The sequence below is a fragment of the Camelina sativa genome, chromosome 3, assembly GCF_030686135.1.
Source record: "Camelina sativa cultivar CO46 ecotype springtype chromosome 3, ASM3068613v1".
Taxonomy (NCBI): Eukaryota; Viridiplantae; Streptophyta; class Magnoliopsida; order Brassicales; family Brassicaceae; genus Camelina; species Camelina sativa.
Genome location: NC_141882.1, coordinates 6898089 through 6920570, shown reverse-complemented (window position 1 = coordinate 6920570; position 22482 = coordinate 6898089). Strand labels below are relative to the sequence as shown.

Sequence of the window (22482 nt, the reverse complement as noted above, 5' to 3'; positions counted from 1 at the left end):
TATAGATTGCTTAACTAACTTGTGCACAGAACCCTCTACAAAGGCCAAGCTCTTTGCTGCTGGACCTGGTGGTTCTCTGTGTTCAACATGATAGTCTGCCTTACTCATCTGAATCTCTTCTTTTGTTCCCCAATTTTGTATTTTGTGCAAGTCATTGACATATTCTCGTTTCATCTTGCCATGTTTTAAAACGATTTGACTTGTGTGAACGATATGTCAACTGTGTTTTTTATTATGCAGAGACTTGTCTTTAAAACTATACCTTTCAGAGTTTTCTCGCTGTACGAGTTGGGCAAAAGTTTTGATATCCAAAAGGAGAAAGTTCAAAGCACAAGAGTTGACAACGGTTTTAAATAGTGTACTTTATAATAGTTGTTCATGACGTTCCAATTCATCATAGCTGTCTTTACAAAAATGTACTTTATAACGTATTAACCTCTTATTTTATTTGAAAAGGGTTGTTAAACTAAACAGAGGCTTAAACGTCCATTTCAAACGGAAACCAAATCTCATTGACCCGACCGGTGAACTCGTAAGGTGAGTTATACTGAGCAACCGTGTAAGCTGAATCCGAGGCAGCACCACCTTCTTTTTTGCTTTTCGCTATTGCATTAGCCCACGCCGTACCTTTGAGGCTGGAGTCCAGCGCCGCAGCTTCTTCTCTGAATACGAAACCACCGAATTGTCTGACCGCCACGTACCTCGGGCTCCATTTCTGGATAGAAAGATTCTCAGCCGGAGCGGGATCAGGCTGGTTCTTTTTGGGAACGTAGAAAGACACAACGAAGGAAGATTTACAAAAGGGACCATCGCTTGGTAAGACTTGAGCTATGACCGGAGCAGTCATTTCTATCTTCTGATTATACTCGTTCTTCCCCTGAATGTAAGCGAACAATCTGAATCCCCAAAACAAAAACAGTATTAAAAGACTCAATCTTTCTTCGTGTAAAAAGCCTTAAGATTGAATTGTTTAGCACTTACTGGAAGAAAGCAGAGATTGTAGCATCGACGAAAGAGATATCTTGAATCGGTTTAGTGGAAACCCAGGCGGTGGTATTGTACCGGCGAATCTCGTATTCGTTTCCTGAGTGAACCAGCTCGTAGCTTGGGCACTCGATTCGGCTACAAGATGGCGGGAACTTCCCGATTTGGGAATGTCCGGATTCGGATCCGGGACCTAGTAGTAGTAGGTCTGATCCACCGGAGAGGAGGCTGAGGAGTGAGGAGGAATGAGAGCTTGAAGAAGCTTAAACCGGCTACCATGGCTGTTTTTTTTTGGGGTATAGAGGAGCTACTTGTCTTGTTTCTTCGTTTCTTGCGGCCTTATAATATAACGAATGGTAACATTGTTACTTATATGAATGTGTGGTTCTTCTTCGGATAGGTTTTGTGTGTTTATCAAGTTTTGAGCTTGTATTAGTTTTTTTCAGTTTTTGGTCTTTTTTATATGTGTCTATGAACCATTTGTCAACAACAGTTCTGACTTCTGAGTTTTGTAATTGCCACGGGTTCAGAGGGTAAAATATAAAATACTAGGATTAAATCGTAATAAATGAAACTGCAGAGGGATCGTTAATAGGAAATTACAACAATGTGGTCGAACACTAAAACCCAATAAACAAAGGAACCCGACACCGAAAACTGATTTTGTACCCTTATTTACGAAATTACCCCACTCAAGGAACTTTACTAAAAAACTTCTCCCACCCAAGTCATCTCTATTCTCTGTTATGATCTGTTTAATAAACTGCCCATCAAGTGTTCGACGAAACGCCTGAAAGGACAGTTGCTTTCTTAGACGAGTACTGACCTGCGGGTATATGTATATGTGATTATGAGTTGAAGAAACGTTGTCACTTTTTAACTTTGAGATCTTCAGAGTTTTTATTAGTTTTCTTAAACGTTGTCACTTTTTAACTTTGATATCTAACCTTTATGCATTTGAGTTTGAAGAATCAAAATGTATTTCGAAAGCATCATAGCTATACTTGATAGATGCACTGAACCCTCTACAAGTGTTTATAGATTTCTTAATTAACTTGTGCATTTAAACGAGGATTTTACTGCTCTAAGACCATTCAATCAAAGCTTTTAAATTTTGTATTGTTTTCACTCAAACTTTGGGATTATGATGAAAACAGTAATGGCTGAATTATATGAGAAACTAAAGTACTGCCCAGCTCTTAGCTGCTGGTGGTTCTCTGTGTTTCAACATGATGTTTGCCTTACTCATCTGAATCTCTTCTTTTATTTCTCCACTTTTGTATTTTGTGTAAGTCATTGACATGTTCTTGTTTCATCTTGCCATGTTTTAAAACAATTTGACTTGTGTGATCGAATGTCAACTATGTTTTCTTATGCAGAGACTTGTCTTTAAAGGAGAAAATTCAAAGCAGCAGAATTGGCAACGCTTACTAAAAACAGGTTAACTTTTTTAGTAATTTCGTAGTCTATATATGTTTTGTTCATGGCTTTCGAATTCATAACTGTCTTTACAAAAATGTACTTTATAATAGATTGTAAAATCCTGAGACTTTCTTTCTATATTGCAAAATGCAGGTAGTCAATGATAAAATTGTGTGGTTATTGTGATAAATAATCTATGAATTCAGATAAGATGAAGTACTAGTCTAGTTTTACTAGTTCAGGTTGCCACAAACTTATTTGTCAATGAAGTTTTATTCATAGTAATGCGTTCTTGTTGTTTACATCAAACTTAGAATTCTTCAAACCCTTTTAACAAATAATTTGTAGATAGATTATCATCCACACTCAAAGCCACATATTGAATGCTAACATCAGATAATCTTTATAAACAAATGGTTTTTTTTTTGTCATACTTAGATTCCAAATCTTAGATTCAATGTCTGAAACAGACAGATGGTGAGATGATCCCTTCAGATGCTATTGCCATTCACTGATGGAAACTGTGTAGGTGAAACCAAATACCCTGCGATATGGTAAAAGGGTAAGATGCAATTCCCTTATCTAAAACTGAAACATACAATAAAATATGTCTTGTCAGTAACTTATATAACGTGTACTTCTTTATAAATATGTGTACACTAATGTCTTAACACAATAATATATATCTGTCTATCTATGAAACTCACAGATTTGGTGGAAAGGGAAAGAAAGAGACAAATGCTTTTGTCATGCTTACCACCTTTATCCGTTGAAAAATCTTTTCTCCACCGCAGACCCAGAAAATAATAATATTGTTTTCTTTAATCCTTTTTGTTGTCTTCTTATAAAGAGATGTAAAACACACAAATACATTCAGATTTGAGCTTTCTTCTTATATCTTCGAGGGGGACCAGAAAATCAAAACTATATTGGTTCAACTTCTCTTGAAAAGTGAAATACTTTTGATTTCTCCTTCAGTTTGAATGATTCTGGTGTTTGTTAGCCAACCAACATGCTCAGTTTCCAAGAAGAATGGATGCTTACAATTGTATAGTCATAATCTTCTGCATCGCCTTGTTTGCAATCAATCTAGTGTTTTCATGTTTCACTTGCTTCTCCATTCTATTCATGACAGAGGAAAACAAGGATTTGAGTGATCTCAGAAAGAATCTTCTCGAACCAGAAGAAGCCAAACCGGATGAGAAGGTAATGATCATTACAGTCTCGGGTAGCCAAGGATTCCCAGACTCCACTGATGATGATTGTGGCCAAGATTGCTCTCATGAAGATATTTGTGCTTGTTAAAAAGAAAAAGGTGGCTTCTATTTTCAATACAGAGTTCTTCTCCTCATGTTTTGCAATTTTTTCCTTCATCTTACTCCTACATGTACATGGTCTTAAATCCATAGGTTGAGAGAGCATCACATCTTCTGCTTCAGAATCCAGATTATTTTTTTCGTTTTATTATGTATCTTGAAAGAAAATCATACAGTCTGCAAACATAAGTAAAATAAATGGAGGTGCACAAATTTGTGGAAAGTTATAAAGTTTTGTATTGTAATACTCTTTTTCTTGATTCAGTTTAGGTTTATGTTTCTTTGGAGGCTGAGGATTAAAGGTTCCACTAAGACAGGGAAAAGAAGAAGAGAAAACAAATTCCACTCAGAGAAAGTAAAATATAAAGTTTAACAACCAAGTTGTTAGTTGACAAAAGTGACAATTTAGAAATTAAAACCAAAAAAAAAAATCAAGGACAACGAATTGCTAATAGTGACACATACTTATGGAAAAAAAAAACTCTTTTTGTATTATTTTTTTCATGAACTTTATATTGCATAATAAGGGAAAATGATTGAATCATATTCATCGTTGATTAGTAGTTAGTTAGATGTTAGATCACTAATATATAAAGAATATGAGTTAGTTCCATAATCCTTTCCACGAACTCGAAGCTTCGATGGACGCATTTAATATATTTATAAATCTCATACCACATGTTACTTAATAAATTTTCCAAACTTTATAATTAAAATCAATAAATAGAGTAATTGTACAAATATCAAACATTTCAGTCGGTGGTTGTAGATAAACAAAAATAATAACTCCGGGCCAAAATTGGAAAATACGCGTTATTACGGGTCTGACAGCAAATAAACAAAACAACAGAAGACTTGGTTCTTCTTCATCTTCCAAATATTTGATTCAAAGAATTTTGCAAATCTCGATTTTGAGCGAAAGAGCGATCGATCACGGAGAAAAGAGATATGGGTCACGGAGAAGAAGAGAAAAGGAGCAAAGGATTCGCTTCGGAAGAAGGTAACCAGCATCATCATCAATACGGTACCTTTCAAGGTGTTTCCAATTACCCTCCGCCGCAGAGCTCTGCTCCGGTCACTGGGTTTCCTCAACCTTCAGCTCCCCCTGGAGTTTACGATTCCGGAGCTCCTTATTACGCTCATGGTTATCAAACTGTTCCAGGTATCTAGCTTCTCTCATCCTGAATTGGATCATGCGGATTTGGGAATTTTAGATTTGGATTATATTTTGTAAAATTGTTAGGCAGCGATCATGAAATTGTCTTCATTAGATGCTAAATCGATCACGGGATCGTTGTTTTGTTTAGCCAGAGAAACCAGTTTAGGGTTTGTTCATTGTTTCAATCAAAATGTTAGGGAAAAGGATCTGTATGTGAAAATCTAACTTCTTTGTCATGCATTGAGATGGAACATGATGTGTAACCTTTGATGAGAATTTAAAAGTTTGGAGCTTTGAGTACTTTATAGGAACAGCTCAGTTAAAAGTTAGGTTGTATCTGGTTTTAAATGTATGTCTTGTTCAGCTGTTCGTATGTTTACTCTTTCTTATTGTTTTATTTTCAGTCCATGGTGGTGTTGCTGAAGGAAGACCTGTCACTGGGAGACAACGCCGCCTTCCTTGCTGTGGAATTGGTCTTGGATGGTTCCTGTAAGTTACCTTCAAAACTCACATTGCTGCACAACTTATATGTCCTTGCTTCTTTCTAAACATGTCCCTGGTAACACAAGCCTTTGCTCGTTTGGTTGTTATAATATCCCTGAGAAAGTATTTTTGGTCTTCTTGAAGGTTCATAGTTGGATTTTTCCTTGGAGCAATCCCTTGGTATGTCGGATTGTTCATCATGATGTTTGGACGAAGGATCGATTACAGGGAGAAACCAGGATACATTGCTTGCACTATCGCTGTAATATTTCCAACACGCGCTCTCCTTTATCTTTCACCTTGTTTATTTTACTCCCATGATGGGACTCCAACAAATTTAGTTGATCCATGTCTAAACATTGCAGGCTATTCTTGCAACAATCGCTGTGGTTCTGGGTGTATCTAAAGGATCAGAGGACTGGTGATTGATCGAGCAATCATCCTGTCAGTTATTCTCAAAACAGTTGTATAGGTTTTTTCTTTATGGTGTGTTGTATAACTTCTTTTTGCTAGCTACTCTATGAAGAAAGAAAAAAAAGTGTAAACTTAACAGAAAATTATTTTGGGTTTTGTTATTTAAATAAGAAGTCAAATTTATGAAAACTTAAAAGACAAAATGTGATCAGATTGAAGATTGTTTATACATCAGAAACCTTACAACATAAAATGCAGTCTACCGTTTTCCAGAAACAGTTGTATTGTTGTGCATCCTCAATAAGTCATCAGGAGTTACAAGAAACCAAGCTCCATCTTTCTGAGCGAACAGCTTCTGATTCACTGAGTCTATTATCACACTCACGTTCCCAAACCCATATATCTGAAGACCATTGTGCATTCTATTCGGTTTAGGTTTGAACAGCAACTCCTTCTCTTGCGCAAATACTTCCAACACTTCTTTCAAACTCAGCACCTCAGTGCTATCCATCTGCTGAGCCTTAGTTTGAGGTTGAGCCTTAGCTGGCTCGAACTGTCTATGCACATTTGCCTTTGCCCTTGGCTGAGACACTTCAACTCCTTCAACTATTTCCATCAACATATCTAAACCACGCTTTAACTGGATTCTGATCCTCTCGTTTGCTGAAAGCTCTTGCGGGAATAATGATTTCCAACCAGAATACCATCCGTGGATCTCTTCGAAACTCGGTTTAGACAGTAACCAATGGTACAACACATCCAGCCATTTTGGGAAGAAGAACCTCTCCATCAAATCAGCCATTAGATGTATGGGTACTGCAGATGCCCACATCATAACCCAATGGAACCTTTCTAAATCCTGGCCTCTCGGGTTTACCTGAAACTCTTGCAAAACCAGCTGAAGTTTGGGAACTATGTAACGGCGCATAAGCTGTTCCCAGCTTGTAGCATCAAAAACGGTCTTCCATGGCGAAAGAATAGTGTAGACAGACTGATCATTAGGATACCAAGCATCAAGAACATTACTCAATTTCATCTGAATTATCTGGTACATAAACTCCAACTTCTGACCAAGTATAGGCAACCAAGGATGCACCCAAACATGGATGGCAACACGTTCCCTTTGGGGATCCCAATATTCAACAGCAGTTGACAATTTTGGCAGCACTACTGTGTCCAAAATCGTATGCAAGACAGATGAAGGCAGCAAATTTTCCCATGTCTCTAGAAATGTAAGCATCGGCTCAGGGTCTCTAGGTTCCCAGGAATTAATGCCTGCTATTCGCACAGCAGGTAACACTACCTCCGAGACTAGTTGGCTATAAGGCGTCGAGACTACCCAGATATTTTGGTCTTCCTGGACTTCTAAAAGCTTTCTCCAAGAAGATATAGCCTGGAGACCATGCACTGCATCCCTAAGAGGGTCCCAACCTTGAAACATTCTGATAAAGAGAGGCAAGGCCAGTGAGCAAGCAATGGTGGACAAGTTACAAAGCTTATAATCATCAGGGTAGCTTGCTTGCAGGTCCTCGAAACGATTAGCAAGTGAGTCAAGTGTCAAATTCCCAGATGTATTCTCCAGCTCGATTCGACTTATTTCATCTGCGATATATTCCATGTTGACTAAGTGTCTTTTTTGTTTCTCTTCCTCTGTTATAAGCATTTCCTTCTCCTGCTGTAAGCTCAAGGCTGATTCTCTCTCGTTCCTCAAGTCCCTATCAATCTTCTGAATTTCATGCTCAACTAGATCGACAATCAAGCGCAAGTTGTGTTGTAACTCTGGCATTGGAACATCTGGGTCTTTTGCTTTCTCCTCTGCATCTAAATTTTCCAAATTCGTCACAACCCGAACCTGTGGTCCTCGCATATCAATAATGGTCTGACCACCACCAAAACCCTCTTCCTGCTTCTTCTCTAACAACTCCTCTGCAGTGACATAAACTTCCTTCCTCACCTTCTTCTTCTTCTTCCAAAGATTTCTCCCTCCGGTATCACCATGACGCTGTTCATTCTCACTGACACTGACACCAACAATCTTCTTCTCCTCAACCTTCTTTAAATCAGGCAACTTAGCCTCCTTGAAATCATTGTACCCCATACCCATATTCTTCGGCCTCAACTGCACTTCAATAGGAGCGACAATACCTTGCTGATTCTTCCCAAGCCCACCTCCCTTATACCCCATCTTTTCAAGCAGCTTCATACCAATTCCTTTAGTAGACTTCTCAAACTGACCTATATCACCGGCCAAAGTCTTCTTCTTCCCTCCCTTTGCACTACCACCCTCTTGACCTCTCTTCTCCATCTTTGCCTTCCCTCTCATCTTTGCCCTATCAGCTATCTTCTTCCCCAGAGCACCCGGTAAGAGATTGTCCTCATCATTAAAACCATTCGAATTAAACCCTAACCCTAACCCTAAACCTGAGCTTCCAATACCCAATCCACCTCTAACTGGGACATCCTCATCAATCATATCACCATCTTCTATTTTATCACTATTTTTATCACCGTTATGTTCTCTAGAATCCTTATCAATCTCTCGAGTCGGCGATACCGTACCTGTAGAAACAAAATTGACAGGCTTGGTTGAGTCGGCCTTCATTCCCGAGTCTCGATCCTTACGCCTCTTCCTCCGACCTCCTCCGCCGCTAGAACCATCGGAATCAGAATCGCTCTCAGCGAAGATTCCATAAGTAGCGTCGTGTTTGGTTTGTTTCCGCTTCTCCTTCCTCTTTTCGTACACAAACTCGTCACCTTCCCATCGACCTCCTTCATAGTCATTATCCATACTGAATCTCTCCATCTCTTGATACTCGTCCATGGCGAAGCAGCTGGATCCGAATCTCTTGCCAATTATTTTTTCCAAACTATCTGAGAGAGACACAAGAATCAAAAATCAATCGAACAATTTTTAAGGTTTTCGGATTTATTCGACTCCCAAATCGCCGACGTCGCAGCGTATCATCGGAGAGAAAGTGTTAACCGAACTAGGCTTTTTAAATAAGAAAGGCCCATTTATTTTTTAACCAGAGCCCATAATGTTTCAGTTTCACTCGATTATGTTTGATATTGTATTTTGCTGGGTTTGCAGTCTAGTGTTATTGGTTGATTAATGTGGTTCTTAGACTAAGGATGTAGCTGGTATGAGCTAAGTTATTACTTGTTGAATAAATTTGTTATAAAAACACAGCAAATTTAACATAAACTTATCATAAAAATTGTTGAAAACGTTAATTTTATCATTCAATTTAGTTTTGTGTGCCACAATGTCTTACTCTGGTATCATACCATGTAGACTTTTGAAGCTAAAAGCCTTTGGATCAGTGCATGTTGTACATTTCCTTCTAGTTTATATATGTATCCATGGAGAAGCAGATTGTTAAATTGATGAACCGTTAACCTGTTGCTTCACTTGTTTTATCACTCTCACAACTTGTGGTTTGCTGATTTATCAACTGCTTTTGGTAAAGAAATTTGTAAGATTATGAGATTTACTGAGTCATAACTGCATTCAAATTATATAATCCCTTTCTTACTTTGTAAAAGCTACACACTTGTTGATATTTTAGACGGCACCGTCTTTCCCAATTTGCAACTATAATTATATGTTTTTTTTCACATTTCATGTCTCTGTCCTCTTATCCTCTTTCGTTGGTTATTTCAGTTTTTGGTCGATATGATCACTCTCCAATTTTGATATCGATTATGTATTTTTCTCTTCTCTTTTAGGTGGCTTTTTGACTTCTTCCTTTTGAAATGTTAGGTTTATCCTTGTCACTTGGTATTCATTAATTAATTAATCCCTATGATTTTTTTAGAATTAATTGTCTCTTTAAGATATATTTTTCTTCTACGTTATTATCAACAACAAAAAAAATACACATACAGTATCTTTGTTCTATCTTATTGAATTCGTTTTCCTTTGGATTATAATAAGTCAATATCTTTTTGGTTCACGCAGTACGTATTATATATTAAGTCAAGATTTTTTAGGAACACTTTATTTTCTCTAACCAAACTTTTGTTATTTGCAACAAAATGTATTAATTAAAGAAAGAATAATTATATTCTTTTAGAACTAGTACAACAAAATCCCATTTTTTCTGTTACAAATCACATAAATTTTGGGATTTCAGACTATAACACATAAAGAAACCCCCCACCTTTTTTTTAGATGTTTTTATAACAAAAAAAAGTCGGTTGTGACTGACTATGACTCGACTTTTTCTATTTAGTTGAATGTTTTTGAAAAATCTTACGTAGGCTTGGACGTCATATTTCATAATTTGACGCAAAAGCCAAAAGCTACCATTGTTGTTACCTTGTTGAAATTAATAACTAAACGTATATATATATATATATATATACACACATTTTTAATATATCTCTCATGATAGATGTAATGTATATATGTCGTCACTTAATCGCACACATTGCTTGAATAACGCAACTTACTTTTCTTAACCATGACTAGACTTTTTTTTAACTTTCATGATCAACTTATTAGACTTTTTTTAACTTTCATGATCAACCTATTAGACTTGTTTTGAATACCTCCAATAAATAAATAAAATATGTTTGAGCTTCGCGACAAGACGTTTTTTTCCTTTTGTTCTTCTCTAAGCCTAGCCTATTTATTATTCTTGAACAAACAAACCAGTTAATTACTATCTAATCTATAGCTGCTAATCAAATAAAAAGCATACGTTATAATTATTTTAATTAACCAACGACGCCCGTAGCCGTTAGACCTATTTTGTCCATCCTAGGTGGAATTAGTAAATGATAATGACCCTAGTCTACGCGTAATTGCATTATAATTTATTTAAAATCAGAAATTAATTGATATGGTTGGACGAACTTTATCTTTTTGTGTATATATTAGTATGATATTATATATCACATGCGTTTCGTAAGAGAGTTGACATTGCTATTCATCGTCTCCAAAGAACAACGCCACCTGGTTCCATATTTATTGTCTCCATATTAAATTAAGGGTAAATTTAACATTACCAACTCATGTAATCATGTTTACTTTTTTTCTTTTTACTTTCATATTTCCTCCATTCTTAAACACTATCATTATAAAGTTATATTTTTATTTTACAAACTTCATCGGTTTGTATTTCTACCACTAATACATCAGTTTTAACTTTATTAACAAAGATAATTAAAAAAGACTTGTACAGTTTTTAATATGTGTAACAAACTGACAAATGGTAAAATAATACTGTTTGTAAAACAAATGCCCTATATTTTAAGGTGACCAAATATTATTTTTTCATTGTTTTTAAGATTAATTTCGAGTTATCCACCTAAAAAGGTTAGTTAATTGAAGAGAAATTAAACAAACAATTAGTGAAAAAAATATTCAGGAGAGAGTTACGTGGGAATTTTCCTTTCTCTAATTACGACATCTACGATATGGGACGCAAACAAAAATGTGAATATGGAAGCATCGTCATATAATATATTTTAAAAGAAAACAAATATATACATATACTAAATACTCATGCAATAAAGCCACATGGATGTAGCGTAAGGAAAGGAAGACAAAATTAAATTTTTGGAAATATACACCAAAGAACTTGTTGTTATAAATTCATTGCCAGTTGCAGATACAGCGATTTATTACATTATATATCCTCTCTCTATAGTGTCTATATCTATTATAAACCAAGTTTTTGTATCACATTTTGTATCCTACAGTATACCTATTCACGCATATATATAGCTAGATAGATGTACAGCTGCCTCCAACATATATAGTCAACTGATGAAATTATAAGCATCATCATTATAGTTTTGTCTCCTTTCTTTCCTTCTTTCTTTCTTTCTTTCCTCCTCTCATATAGATCAAAGATGATGATGGAGATAACTAGTGTAAAAGTGTTCTTGATCGGGGTTTCGATCTTGATACTGAATTGGGTATGGAGAGCTGTGAATTGGGTTTGGTTAAGGCCAAAGAGACTGGAGAGATATCTCAAGAAACAAGGATTTTCTGGGAATTCTTATAGGATTTTGATGGGAGATATGAGAGAGAGTAATCAGATGGATCAAGTTGCTCACTCTCTTCCTCTTCCTCTCGACGCTGATTTTCTTCCCCGTGTCATGCCTTTTCTCCATCACACTGTTCTAAAACATGGTATGATGATCCCGCACATCAAAGTACTCTCAACTTATTAATTATCAAGTTTCGTAGGTGTTTTAATTATACTTACAAGAATCTAAATAATTAAAGAACCAACAAGTACACTTGATCTTGTGTTATTAGATTCACAAACGTTATATTTTGATTAGGAGTTGGTCATCTTCTTCTTCTTAATTTTCAGTTTTAGCGTTTTCAAGGCATATATATATATATATATATATATATATGAACAGGAAATTCAGAGTAAGGAACTAGAAGACTTAATTGTGTATTATACATATACACACATTTGCATAATTTAGATCTAAATCTGATATCTATATTTTTCTGGTTATAGTCACATAAAATAGAATAAAAGCACTCTTAGCGGATCATATCAAAGATAATCTTGTCCAACATAGCATTCTTGTATGTGTTGTGTTTTGTTTCATATGCATATATATATTAGGTTGTTTAAACTAAAAATGGTGGTAGTTAATTAATCAATATATTTTTTGTTTGTTTTTAATAGGGAAGAAGTGTTTCACATGGTACGGACCGTACCCGAACGTGATAGTAATGGATCCAGAGGCACTACGAGAGATAATGTCAAGGCACGAACTCTTTCCAAAACCAAAGATTGGATCACATAATCATGTTTTCCTCAGTGGTCTTCTCAACCACGAAGGTCCTAAATGGTCCAAACACCGAAGCATTCTTAATCCTGCTTTTCGTATCGATAATTTGAAGGTATGTTTTTCTTAATTATTTGCTATATTAAAGAAATAGTATACACACTGCTCATTTTGACTCTAATAATATTTTTTTTTTGTTTTTTTATGATTATAATTTTGAACACTGACATAATGTGAACTTTGTGAACATCATTTTCGTCTCATTCTTTAGATTTTGGTCAGTTTTATTCTCTTTTACTTTTTTTGAAAAGAAAGTCAGATAAGTAACGTCTTTTTGTTTGTTTGGTAGCTGAGAGATTTATACAATACAAAAAATACATATTTTCAATAACTTAATACATTTAATTTTATTTTTTCCAAGATAAAAAAAAAGAAATAAATCTCTCAGACAAAATAAAATATTAACTGTCACTTGGAGAAAAAAAAACAAAATATTAGTATTAAAAAAATAAACTGAAAAAGGTATTTGAAGAAAAAAAAAAAACAGAGAAAAAGTCCACACAGGAGACTAGAATCCACGCCACGCCACCTACTAAAAGTCTAAAAGCGAGAAACAGAAAAAGCCAAAAAGACACATTAACGAAAAAAGTGAAATCATATTTCAAGAATTCTAAATATATATCCACTTTTTTTTTTTTTTTTTTTCCGTCAAAAGAACTTATGAATTTAGTACAGAAACGCACATATGCAGAGCATTCAGAATTCTTTAACAACAACATTATGAGCCAATAATTATTAATATATCAATATCAATATATGTGTGTGTAGCTTGTTATTCTACTAGAAACCATATGTGATTTTTTGGGTGTGAAATGTTGGTTTTGATTTTTGAAATGGGAAATAATACCTGATAATATTTTTAAAAATAAAAATGAACAGAGCATATTACCAGCATTTAACACGAGTTGCAAAGACATGTTAGAAGAATGGGAGAAATTAGCTTCAGCAAAAGGAACAGTGGAACTTGATTCATGGACTCACTGTCATGACTTAACGAGAAACATGCTTGCTCGTGCTTCTTTTGGTGACTCCTACAAAGATGGAATCAAGATCTTCGAAATCCAACAAGAACAGATCGATCTTGGTCTCCAAGCTATTCGAGCCGTCTACATTCCTGGATCCAAGTAAAATAATATGTCTTCTTTTAACAACTGAGTTTAAAGTTGTGGAAAGCTAATTTTGCTGATTCAGTTTTCATGTTTTTGTTTTTGTGGATTTGTCATTTGCAGATTTTTGCCAACAAAATTCAACTGGAGGTTGAGAGAAACCGAAAGGGACATGAGGGCTATGTTTAAAGCTATGATTGAGACTAAAGAGGAGGAGATAAAAAGAGGAAGAGGTACCGACAAGAACAGCGACTTGTTGTTCTCTATGTTGGCTTCCAATACAAAAGTGATCAAAGAACAAGGACCAGATTCAGGGCTGAGTCTTGATGATCTCATAGATGACTGTAAGGCTTTCTATCTAGCTGGTCAAAATGTGACCTCTTCATTGTTTGTTTGGTCACTTGTTGCTTTAAGCCAACATCAAGATTGGCAAAACAAAGCAAGAGACGAGATTTCTCAGGCGTTCGGTACCAACGAACCAGATTTCGAAGGGTTAGGCCATCTAAAAGTCGTAAGTAGACATTTTTCAAAACCGATTAAACCACATTATAACTAGAAAAAGGGTTGTTTGCATAACAACTTCTTTGACTATCATCATTAGGTAACAATGATCCTGCATGAAGTGCTAAGACTCTATTCGCCAGCTTACTTCACATGCCGGATAACTAAACAAGAAGTGAAGCTAGAGAAATTCTCTCTACCAGAAGGAGTTGTAGTTACAATACCAATGCTCTTAGTGCACCATGATCCTGATCTCTGGGGAGATGATGTGAAAGAGTTTAAGCCCGAGAGGTTTGTTAATGGTGTAGCGGGCGCAACCAAAGGAAGACTCTCCTTCTTGCCGTTTAGCACAGGCCCTCGGACTTGTATCGGTCAAAACTTTTCCATGTTGCAAGCTAAGCTCTTCTTGGCAATGGTACTTCAAAGGTTCAGTGTAGAGCTCTCTCCATCGTATACTCATGCTCCTTTCCCGGCTGCAACTACATTCCCACAACATGGAGCTCATTTGACCATCCGTAAGGTTTAGGTGGTAGAAGAAGAATTATAAAAGTAAAGGTGCTTCCCTTTTTTTTTTGTTCATCATCAAAACAGAACCTTGAAGGTGTTGTAGTGGTAATGCAGTTTGAATCCTGTCAAGAAATCTTTATTTGGGTGTTCTTTTTTTTTTTTGTATATATGAAACAGAATCAAATCTAGAAATTTCATTATATTTATTTCTTGATATTTTTCCTCTTAATTTTCCTCAAATTGCTGCTCTTTGCAATATTTTTGTTTTGTTTTGTTTTTGGGTTTAAAATTCCTATTTGCAAGTGTTCAATAGCACATTAAACCATAAATATCCAGTGCCTGCTGAAACTAGTGGCCCTTACAGAGAAAAGTGGAAAGAATCTTGTTTTGAATAGACAAGTAATACACTTATCGAAACAGCTCAAGTAATGTGTTTGTACGTTTTTTGCAATATGTGGCAGCAAAAGGCAAAAGCTATTAATAGAGGCCTTTTTTGTTTAATTTCCACTATCCCAACAAAAAAAAAAAAAAAACTTGTCAAACTAAGTTCCATGTGAAAAGAAAATGTCACGTGAAATAATTAGATTAATTATCATATATTTGTTGGAAAGTCGACAAAATAATTAACCAACATGTTTTTAGCTAGAAGAAGAATCAAAGAATCAAAGATGATAAAAAAGACTAGATGGTTGGTGAGACACATCACACAGATGTACTATTTCAAGATCAGATGTTTTATCATTTTTTCTTTCTAAATTGTATGATTTTGCAATAATAAGTAATAAGTACTATGAATGTTTTCATTATTACTTTATGAAATACAGTAAAAAAAAATCTGTGTTTGAAGTTTGAACAAATAAAGAGTATTACAGTTTCCTGTGCCAAAAGATCCTTTGAGAGTTGAAACTAATCAATCCTTTCAAGATTAAACATCACCATATCCTCAAGAGCCGATCTGAAACCACTCCTAGGAAGACAATTCAGATTCTTTAACGCAAGTTCAGCTTTCTCCTTAGCCAATTCTTGAGCTCTCTTGATCCCACCTCGATTTCTAACTATTTCAATCGCTTCCTCAAGCGATCCAGACTCACAGAACTCAGACTCAATGATCTCTCTTAGCCTCGGCTCATTCTCTAGTGCAAATATCACTGGCGCTGTTATGTTACCTTTGGCTAAGTCATTTGCTGCAGGCTTTCCTAACTGCTCTGTTGACTGAGTGAAATCCAGAATATCATCCACTACTTGGAAAGATAAACCGAGATTCTTCCCATATTGATACATTTGCTCTGCAACCTCGCTTTCAACTTTACTGAAGATTGCAGCTCCTTTTGTGCTTGCAGCTACTAATGAAGCTGTCTTGTAGTAACTCTTTAGCAAGTAGTCATCGAGCTCGACGTCACAATCGAATAAACTCGATGCTTGCTTTATCTCACCGCTCGCAAAATCTTTGATAACCTGAAATGCATAAATCAAGATTCAAACCAAAATCTTTGTACGGTAAAAAAGTTTCTTCTAATCTCAGAAAAAAAAGAAAATACCTGACTTATGAGCTTAATGACTTCCAGGTTTTCAAGATTCGCTAAGTACCATGATGCTTGAGCAAACATGAAGTCTCCAGCTAATACAGCTACTCTTGTTCCGAAAAGCTCGTGAACCGTTTCTTTTCCTAACAAACACAAAGTGAAAGCTTAAAACTTTACAGAGAGAAAATGTACATTCTGATCAAAAGAATATAAGAAATTGTCTCAAACAAACCTCTTCGCATATCACTTTCGTCTAAGACATCATCGTGTATTAAACTTGCGGTGTGAATCATCTCAATGATCTCACCTAAACGCCGATGTTCTATTGTAAGTTCCCTGTACCAAGATCAGCTAGAAGCCATCATTTTTATTGCTAGAGGTTTTATACACAAATTTAAGGTCAAAGATGTAATGATAATGTGGCAGTAATGTAGATTACTTTAAGCCAGCTAATTCCGCGGTGGCTCGTGATACAAGGAAAACCAAACCAGGTCTCATCCTCTTTCCACCAGCACTGAAAATTTGCTCAGCTGCAGATATTAAAACCGGATTTTCGGCACCAACAATCTAATAAAAGAAGAGCATTTGAGATTATTAGAACATAACTCTCTTAATTTTAAGAGACCATAAGAAAAGAAATGTTGCCTGAGGTACTAACCGATAAAAGATTATCGTTCAACCTCTGCAAATCATCAGCTACAACCTCAAAAAGATTTTCCAAAGATATAGGCTTCTGTGATTCTGTCTTCAGATTGAGCATCACTGTTTTATCTTGACCAATACCTACACAACCATCAGTATTTTCATAAGCATTAATTAAAACTCCAGTTTCAAAAAATTTCAAAACCTGAAGAAAAGTCTTATATGTTTAAAAGCTGTTGCCTCAACCAAAGCCAACGATTTAATATTTCTATAGTCATGCATGCTCAGAAAGAAAAAGAAAAAAATAATGGATAGTACTACTCCTAATTGACATTAGTATGTACCAGAAAAAAAGTGAAGACCAATCATTCAATTACTTAACAAACCAAACATCAAAACTAAAGAATCTCAAATCAATTATATGACTACCAAAAATCAGATAGTTTTAAGATAAAGAGTAGATATGGTTGTTACCATCGAGGAGATAAGTATCCTTTGGTTTAGCAGGAACGGCTCTGCAAGTCCCCAAATCTGGACGAAGTAAGACCAAGTTGCCACCATAGCTTCTGCCACCAATCCTACAAAAATTCTTGGAACAATTCCTAAACAAGAGTTGACGAATGGTAGGAGAAGAGGTACAAGAACACCCACATGGCATCAGATCAAGAACACTCGTACCCAAGTCAACATTCCGACATGACATCATCATTTCTCAGACAAAAATGACGATAACTTTTTAGGCAATCCCAAAAAACAAATACGGTTAATAAGTTCGGGAAACAGAGAGTCCAAAGAGAATCTTCGGAAGCCAAAGTTACGTTTTTTTTTTTTTTTTTTTTTTTTTGCTGACGAGAGAGAGAGAGAGATTGGGTGTGTGTATGGAATTTTTTTGGAGAAAATGAGAAATAACAAAATAAATGAAAGAAGAAATTACAAGTGAATAGAGTTTTTTTTTTAATTTTGGTTGATTTTGTTTGGGTGGACGAGACAAAACCACATAAGAACTCTCTCCTCAAAGTCTGTCCTTTGGAGGACGAAAGAGAGATTTCAGTTTTGTGTGTTGTTGGGTCCTGTCCGTTTTTGTTCTAATTCAGTTGTACTCGCAAATTAGTGAGAGAGAGAGAGAGAGAGAGAGGGAAAACAAAATAAAACGAGTCCATCGTTTTATTCTTTATCAAAACAGAAGCTGAGATATTACCACGTGTTTACTAGCTATTGGTCAGTCATCCAACTCTAATCAAAATATTTAGAGATTAGAGAGAATATCCATTTCTTTCTGATTTCAAGGCAATTATAATATCATTATTATTCTAGATCTCACCATTAACAAAAAAAGGTTTACCGACAATAATTAGGTTTTTAGGGAGTACTTTTTTTACTAATACTATAAAACAACTCATCAAATTCCGTGAAATCATTATAAATGAGCCACACACAAATATAGTAGCCGAACGGCGAAACTGAGCCACACACATAACAAAATACAAATCCGTAACTCTTTTCTTTTTTCTTGACGTCATCTCGTAACTCCATTAGTTTCTTTTCTTCTTGTGCCAAAACTCAATAAATTCAATTGATACTTAGAAAACAAAATACTAATATACTAATATAAAAAGAAAGCACCTTTGGTTTCAACTTATTAATATATCACTGAGCTTTACAGAAGTTAGTATCAGTATCAGTATCACGAATTTAGCAACAACAAAATCTGTTCCTAGTTCGTACTATATATACTAGCAAAAGTCTAAACCTCAACAGTATATATCCGATGCTTGTCTATCTTGTTGACTGTGTTTATCATTCAAATGCCTCTTACGATCCTGAAATATGCAACAAACCAAATCAAAAACCAATTTATGATTTTGAATTTGATCTCTCTTTGCTTGCTTCAACGATAATAACTTAAACCTTTCTCTTCTCTCTCTCTCACCTTCCAAGCCGAGATAGCTCAGGTTCCGCCAGAAGCATATCTTGCAACGGTTTTGCATCTGTATACCTATCACTAGAACTGAAAACCAAAACCAAATGTCACAAGACAGACACATACACACAGAGAGGAGAGAGAGAGATTTACTTACTCGCACATGTGATCGATTGTGAGTAATCTATGATGAATACCTAAATCATGACCAACATAAGTCACAACCAAGGAACCAGCATCGGGATGTGGCCAGCTTCTTGATGCAGGGAACCTGAGAATGAAAGTGCCCGGTTCTTGATTTTGAAGTGAACGTTCTGCCTCTTCTTTGGTCACAAACCCGTCTATCCATTTAGGCGTAGCAGAGCGCCACATTCCATTGATCAATCCCCTGGATATAGCTGATGCAACAGGGAACAACCAACACCACATTTTTTCAAAATTCTCTTGAGTTATGTATTCATGGCATCCACATATTCTCCTTAGAAGCTCAAAATCCTGATCACATTTTTCATGTCAAAATCACAAAGACCAGATCAAGGCTTTGATCTTGGCGAAAGTATAAACTTATATGAGAATAGAAAGAGACAAGACCTGGTGAGTGAGAGATCTACTGCTGCATTTAGCTATTCTCATGAAATGTTCTTCAATCTCAATTACCACATTATCCCAATGAACATGTTGATAGTTCCGCGAGATCAGAATCCACGCATTTGTTCCTTCTGCTATCAGTTTTCTTGCCATTTTGATTTGATAGCTAGAAAAATTGGACGATTAGTGTTCTATTTATCCTCGTAATCCACATATTTGAGGCAGGTGAATTTAATTCAATTTCTTTACCTGTGGTGGGAGCATCCAGAATAGAGAGAAACTTGATCTGCAAATTCCGAGACTTCTTCATCTGATGAATTGTTTGTGATTTCCTTCAGAAGAAGAGATCTCTCTGTTAAGTTAGCAAGGCAGTATCTGAAAATCATCGAGTCTGGGATTGTATATCTCCTGAATCCAGTCGAGTCTTTAATTTTGGTGTTTTCAGAATCAGTTGAAGAGTTATCTTCTTCTTCTTCATGGTTCTGAGCCTGAGGTCTCCATTCCATACTGGTGCCATTTCCATTCTGAAACTAACTCGAGAAAAACAACAATGCAGAATAACAGTAAGTGGGATGTGGATACGAAGCAGAACAAAACGTAACTCAGAGAGATTGGATTATGTACCTTACTCTCAGAAACCTTTTCTTCACCTAATCTGATGCGTTTCATAGAGGAAGAGCTTTGTAGAATATCTGGTGTTCCATTTCTTGAAGCAAGTTTTTGATCTCTTCCATCTAATGGATAATCAATGTGGTTCGACCTTTTAGGGGTAACAGAATCACGGTTCCTCAAAATGCAACGGATTTGGTTGGTAACAGTTTCGAGGAAAGGATAGCAAGCCTTCACTTCTGGTATTTCGAATTTGATGCAGAACAACCTCTCATCACTCATGGGAGAAAGCTACAAAACAAAAACAAAACAAAAATCCTTCAATGAGTTCCAGCAGAAACAAGAATTCTAACGAGGATGTGCAATCCTGCCTGTTCCAATGGCCTAGAATTTATAACTATCACCTGAGATATTTTGAGCTTGAAAGAAGCACATCCGTTCAATAAGTTGCACGGCTTATCTGCAGCTGCGAATTCAACTCCTTCATAGCTTACCAAAAGAGGAGCCTCAAAGCCACTCATCTTCTCAACAGGCGTCCCACTATCAGCATACAGTAGAGAAGCCACAACCTGCAACATCAAACCGACAATTCGCTATCACAAAAACTTCCAGAGCTTCACAAGAACAGAAATTTAGGGAGAGAATGAACCTTTACATCCTTGTGCACAGGCTGTCCAATAGCATTAGTTAAAACAACATCCAAGGAACAAAAAGTTCCGCCAACAATACTCCAAACACCATCTTCATCTAATTTGATTCCAGATGTAGATGGCTTGTCAACAGATAAGCATAAAGGAGGGTCCTGGCAAACAAATGAACCGAAATAAAGAAACACAGCACAAGAGTCTTTTGCTGAAAAGGAAGACGCGGCAAGGACAAGAAACTGGTACCTTTTTGTAGTGATAACATGCAGGGACATTAGAAGGCAAGACTTCTGCGCAGTGAATGAAACCCTGAACACTATAACCATCTCCACCAACACTAAATAACGATATCTTTCGTGTGCGATCAAAATATGTGCCATTGGTCATCAGGGAAGTCAAAACTTGCTCTCCTGCTAACTCTCCACATATATAAAGGCGCATATAGTTTCTAGAAACCTAGGAAACAAGAGAAATCAATAAATTCCAAGAAACTCAGCGATCTTCAAAGATCTTAAGAAAGAGTCTTCAGAGATCATATCAGTAATACCTCGCAGCCCACATGAACCCATGTCTGAAGCGGAAACTCAGCTGTTGTAGAAACATTAGGAACTTCGGTCCAAGACGAAATGTTGACAGGATCAGGAGCTTCCTTGTGAAGGAGAGTCAATGGCAAAAGCATCATCTTCTTTTTTTCATCTAGAACAAGGAACGGTGCACTAACACTCATGTCTGAGTGAACCTGAGAAGAAAGCCACATGAATCAGAAGCTGCCGTATCAAAGAACCCTTGATCCGAAAACTATGATGAATAAATCAACATCAACACCGGTATATAAACAACCAAAACCAAAAAGTGGGAAGCCAAAATTGAACTCAAAGTTCAAACCTTTTTCCCACAAGAGAGTAAAAGAAAAAAAAAAAGGTAATCGGAGAACTGACCTGTCTGATGATTGTAGAAGGGTAAGTGGTGGAATCTAAGAGATAAACCCAGAAACAAAGAGAGAAAGACTCAAAACCTTGGTTTTGGACTTGAACATCGACATTAAAATCCTCCAAGAGAGAGTATTTCTCGGTGTTAATCGCACAATCACCCGCCATTATTATAACCCCCTCCCAAAAAAAGTGAAAAAGTTGTCGACTTTGCAAGCGAACCCCTTAAAACCCAGGAAATGAAAAGTGAAAACACACACAGAGCAAAAAGAAGAAGAAGAAAAGCAACAAAAAAAATTGATCTTTCTCTTGCTTTTTTGCTCGTCACCTAAACAAAACTCAATCGCGGAGGAGCTTTAAAGGGAAACTGAAAAGAAGAACCTATGAGGAAATTTTCGTCACGTTTTTTGACGGCTGTTAATTAACGGTTTGGTACCGTCGTGTGTGTGTCTTCCGGTGGTGCCGTGGTGGTTTCAGTCTACTAGATCAGCAAAATAATCTACTGCATCCACGACCATTGTTCTAACTTATTCTTAAGCCAATCAAAATTCTTTGATTCTTTAGATTTTATTGACTTGCCCTGACCTTGACTACCTTTTCTTTTATTTCTTTTTTCATTTTCTTTGGATTAAATCTGCAGTTACAAATTCGTTTTGATTTCGATTTATTTGAGCTTATTCTTAAAAGTTTTTTTGGATTAAACTTGGTTCGATTTAATTAAGAAAACTTATTGAAAAAAGTGGAATTATGTAATCCAATATTTTTTATTTTTTTAGATTACGACTACTTTAATATATATGTTCATATTAAAAACTTGTTAAAACAAATATATCAAACTATTTGGTTACACTAAAATTGATTTTGGTTTCTGGATTTAAATTACCAAAACCAGCCGGTTTGTAAAATACT

At 36.0% G+C, this 22482-nt stretch overlaps 6 protein-coding genes and 1 pseudogene across 11 annotated transcripts; 3 read left to right on the top strand and 4 right to left on the bottom strand.

Annotated features, from left to right (window-relative positions):
* Positions 1-345: 345 nt before the first annotated feature.
* Positions 346-1379, bottom strand: LOC104775814 (uncharacterized; annotated as a pseudogene). The gene is made up of 2 exons (XR_015589787.1): positions 982-1379; positions 346-896 (listed from the first exon to the last, which is right to left on the bottom strand). The product of XR_015589787.1 is annotated as an uncharacterized LOC104775814 (transcript).
* A 1902-nt stretch (positions 1380-3281) lies between these two features.
* On the top strand, positions 3282-5967 carry LOC104775811 (large ribosomal subunit protein eL20z). Its single transcript, XM_010499747.3, has 6 exons — positions 3282-3454; positions 3542-3721; positions 3988-4884; positions 5286-5370; positions 5509-5626; positions 5730-5967. Exons 3-6 carry the CDS (start codon positions 4671-4673, stop codon positions 5787-5789), a joined length of 477 nt encoding a protein of 158 aa, XP_010498049.1. The 5' UTR covers positions 3282-3454; positions 3542-3721; positions 3988-4670; the 3' UTR covers positions 5790-5967.
* On the top strand, positions 3439-3945 carry LOC104775813 (uncharacterized). The gene is made up of 2 exons (XM_019243498.2): positions 3439-3721; positions 3816-3945. Exon 1 carries the CDS (start codon positions 3439-3441, stop codon positions 3709-3711), a length of 273 nt encoding a protein of 90 aa, XP_019099043.1. The 3' UTR covers positions 3712-3721; positions 3816-3945.
* On the bottom strand, positions 5911-8599 carry LOC104775812 (septin and tuftelin-interacting protein 1 homolog 1). The gene has a single exon (XM_010499748.2). The coding sequence runs from the start codon at positions 8597-8599 to the stop codon at positions 6038-6040; it is 2562 nt and encodes an 853-aa protein (XP_010498050.1). The 3' UTR covers positions 5911-6037.
* Positions 8600-11305: 2706 nt separating this feature from the next.
* Positions 11306-14933, top strand: LOC104775810 (cytochrome P450 72C1-like). The gene is made up of 5 exons (XM_010499745.3): positions 11306-11923; positions 12441-12658; positions 13483-13727; positions 13833-14220; positions 14311-14933. Exons 1-5 carry the CDS (start codon positions 11641-11643, stop codon positions 14734-14736), a joined length of 1560 nt encoding a protein of 519 aa, XP_010498047.1. The 5' UTR covers positions 11306-11640; the 3' UTR covers positions 14737-14933.
* Positions 14934-15496: 563 nt separating this feature from the next.
* Positions 15497-18028, bottom strand: LOC104775809 (solanesyl diphosphate synthase 2, chloroplastic). 3 transcript variants are annotated; one of them, XM_010499744.3, is made up of 7 exons: positions 17534-17980; positions 17357-17460; positions 16899-17023; positions 16680-16807; positions 16473-16576; positions 16256-16383; positions 15497-16172 (listed from the first exon to the last, which is right to left on the bottom strand). In XM_010499744.3, coding segments are annotated over exons 1-7 (1140 nt in total). In that variant the 5' UTR covers positions 17536-17980; the 3' UTR covers positions 15497-15623. The 3 variants fall into 3 exon arrangements, with proteins under 3 accessions (XP_010498046.1, XP_010498045.1, XP_087356438.1); XM_010499743.3 differs by having other exon boundaries at positions 17357-18028; XM_087500312.1 differs by lacking the exons at positions 16899-17023; positions 17357-17460; positions 17534-17980 and having other exon boundaries at positions 16473-16591.
* Positions 18029-18506: 478 nt separating this feature from the next.
* LOC104775807 (SH2 domain-containing protein A) lies at positions 18507-22142 on the bottom strand. 3 transcript variants are annotated; one of them, XM_010499740.3, is made up of 11 exons: positions 21583-22142; positions 21192-21383; positions 20891-21100; positions 20650-20802; positions 20405-20569; positions 20016-20291; positions 19641-19921; positions 19395-19557; positions 18961-19298; positions 18813-18890; positions 18507-18702 (listed from the first exon to the last, which is right to left on the bottom strand). In XM_010499740.3, the coding sequence occupies exons 1-11, from the start codon at positions 21739-21741 to the stop codon at positions 18684-18686; spliced, it is 2034 nt and encodes a 677-aa protein (XP_010498042.2). In that variant the 5' UTR covers positions 21742-22142; the 3' UTR covers positions 18507-18683. The 3 variants fall into 3 exon arrangements, with proteins under 3 accessions (XP_010498042.2, XP_010498044.2, XP_010498043.2); XM_010499742.3 differs by having other exon boundaries at positions 18791-18890; positions 21583-22108; XM_010499741.3 differs by having other exon boundaries at positions 19641-19915; positions 21583-22108.
* Positions 22143-22482: the final 340 nt, after the last annotated feature.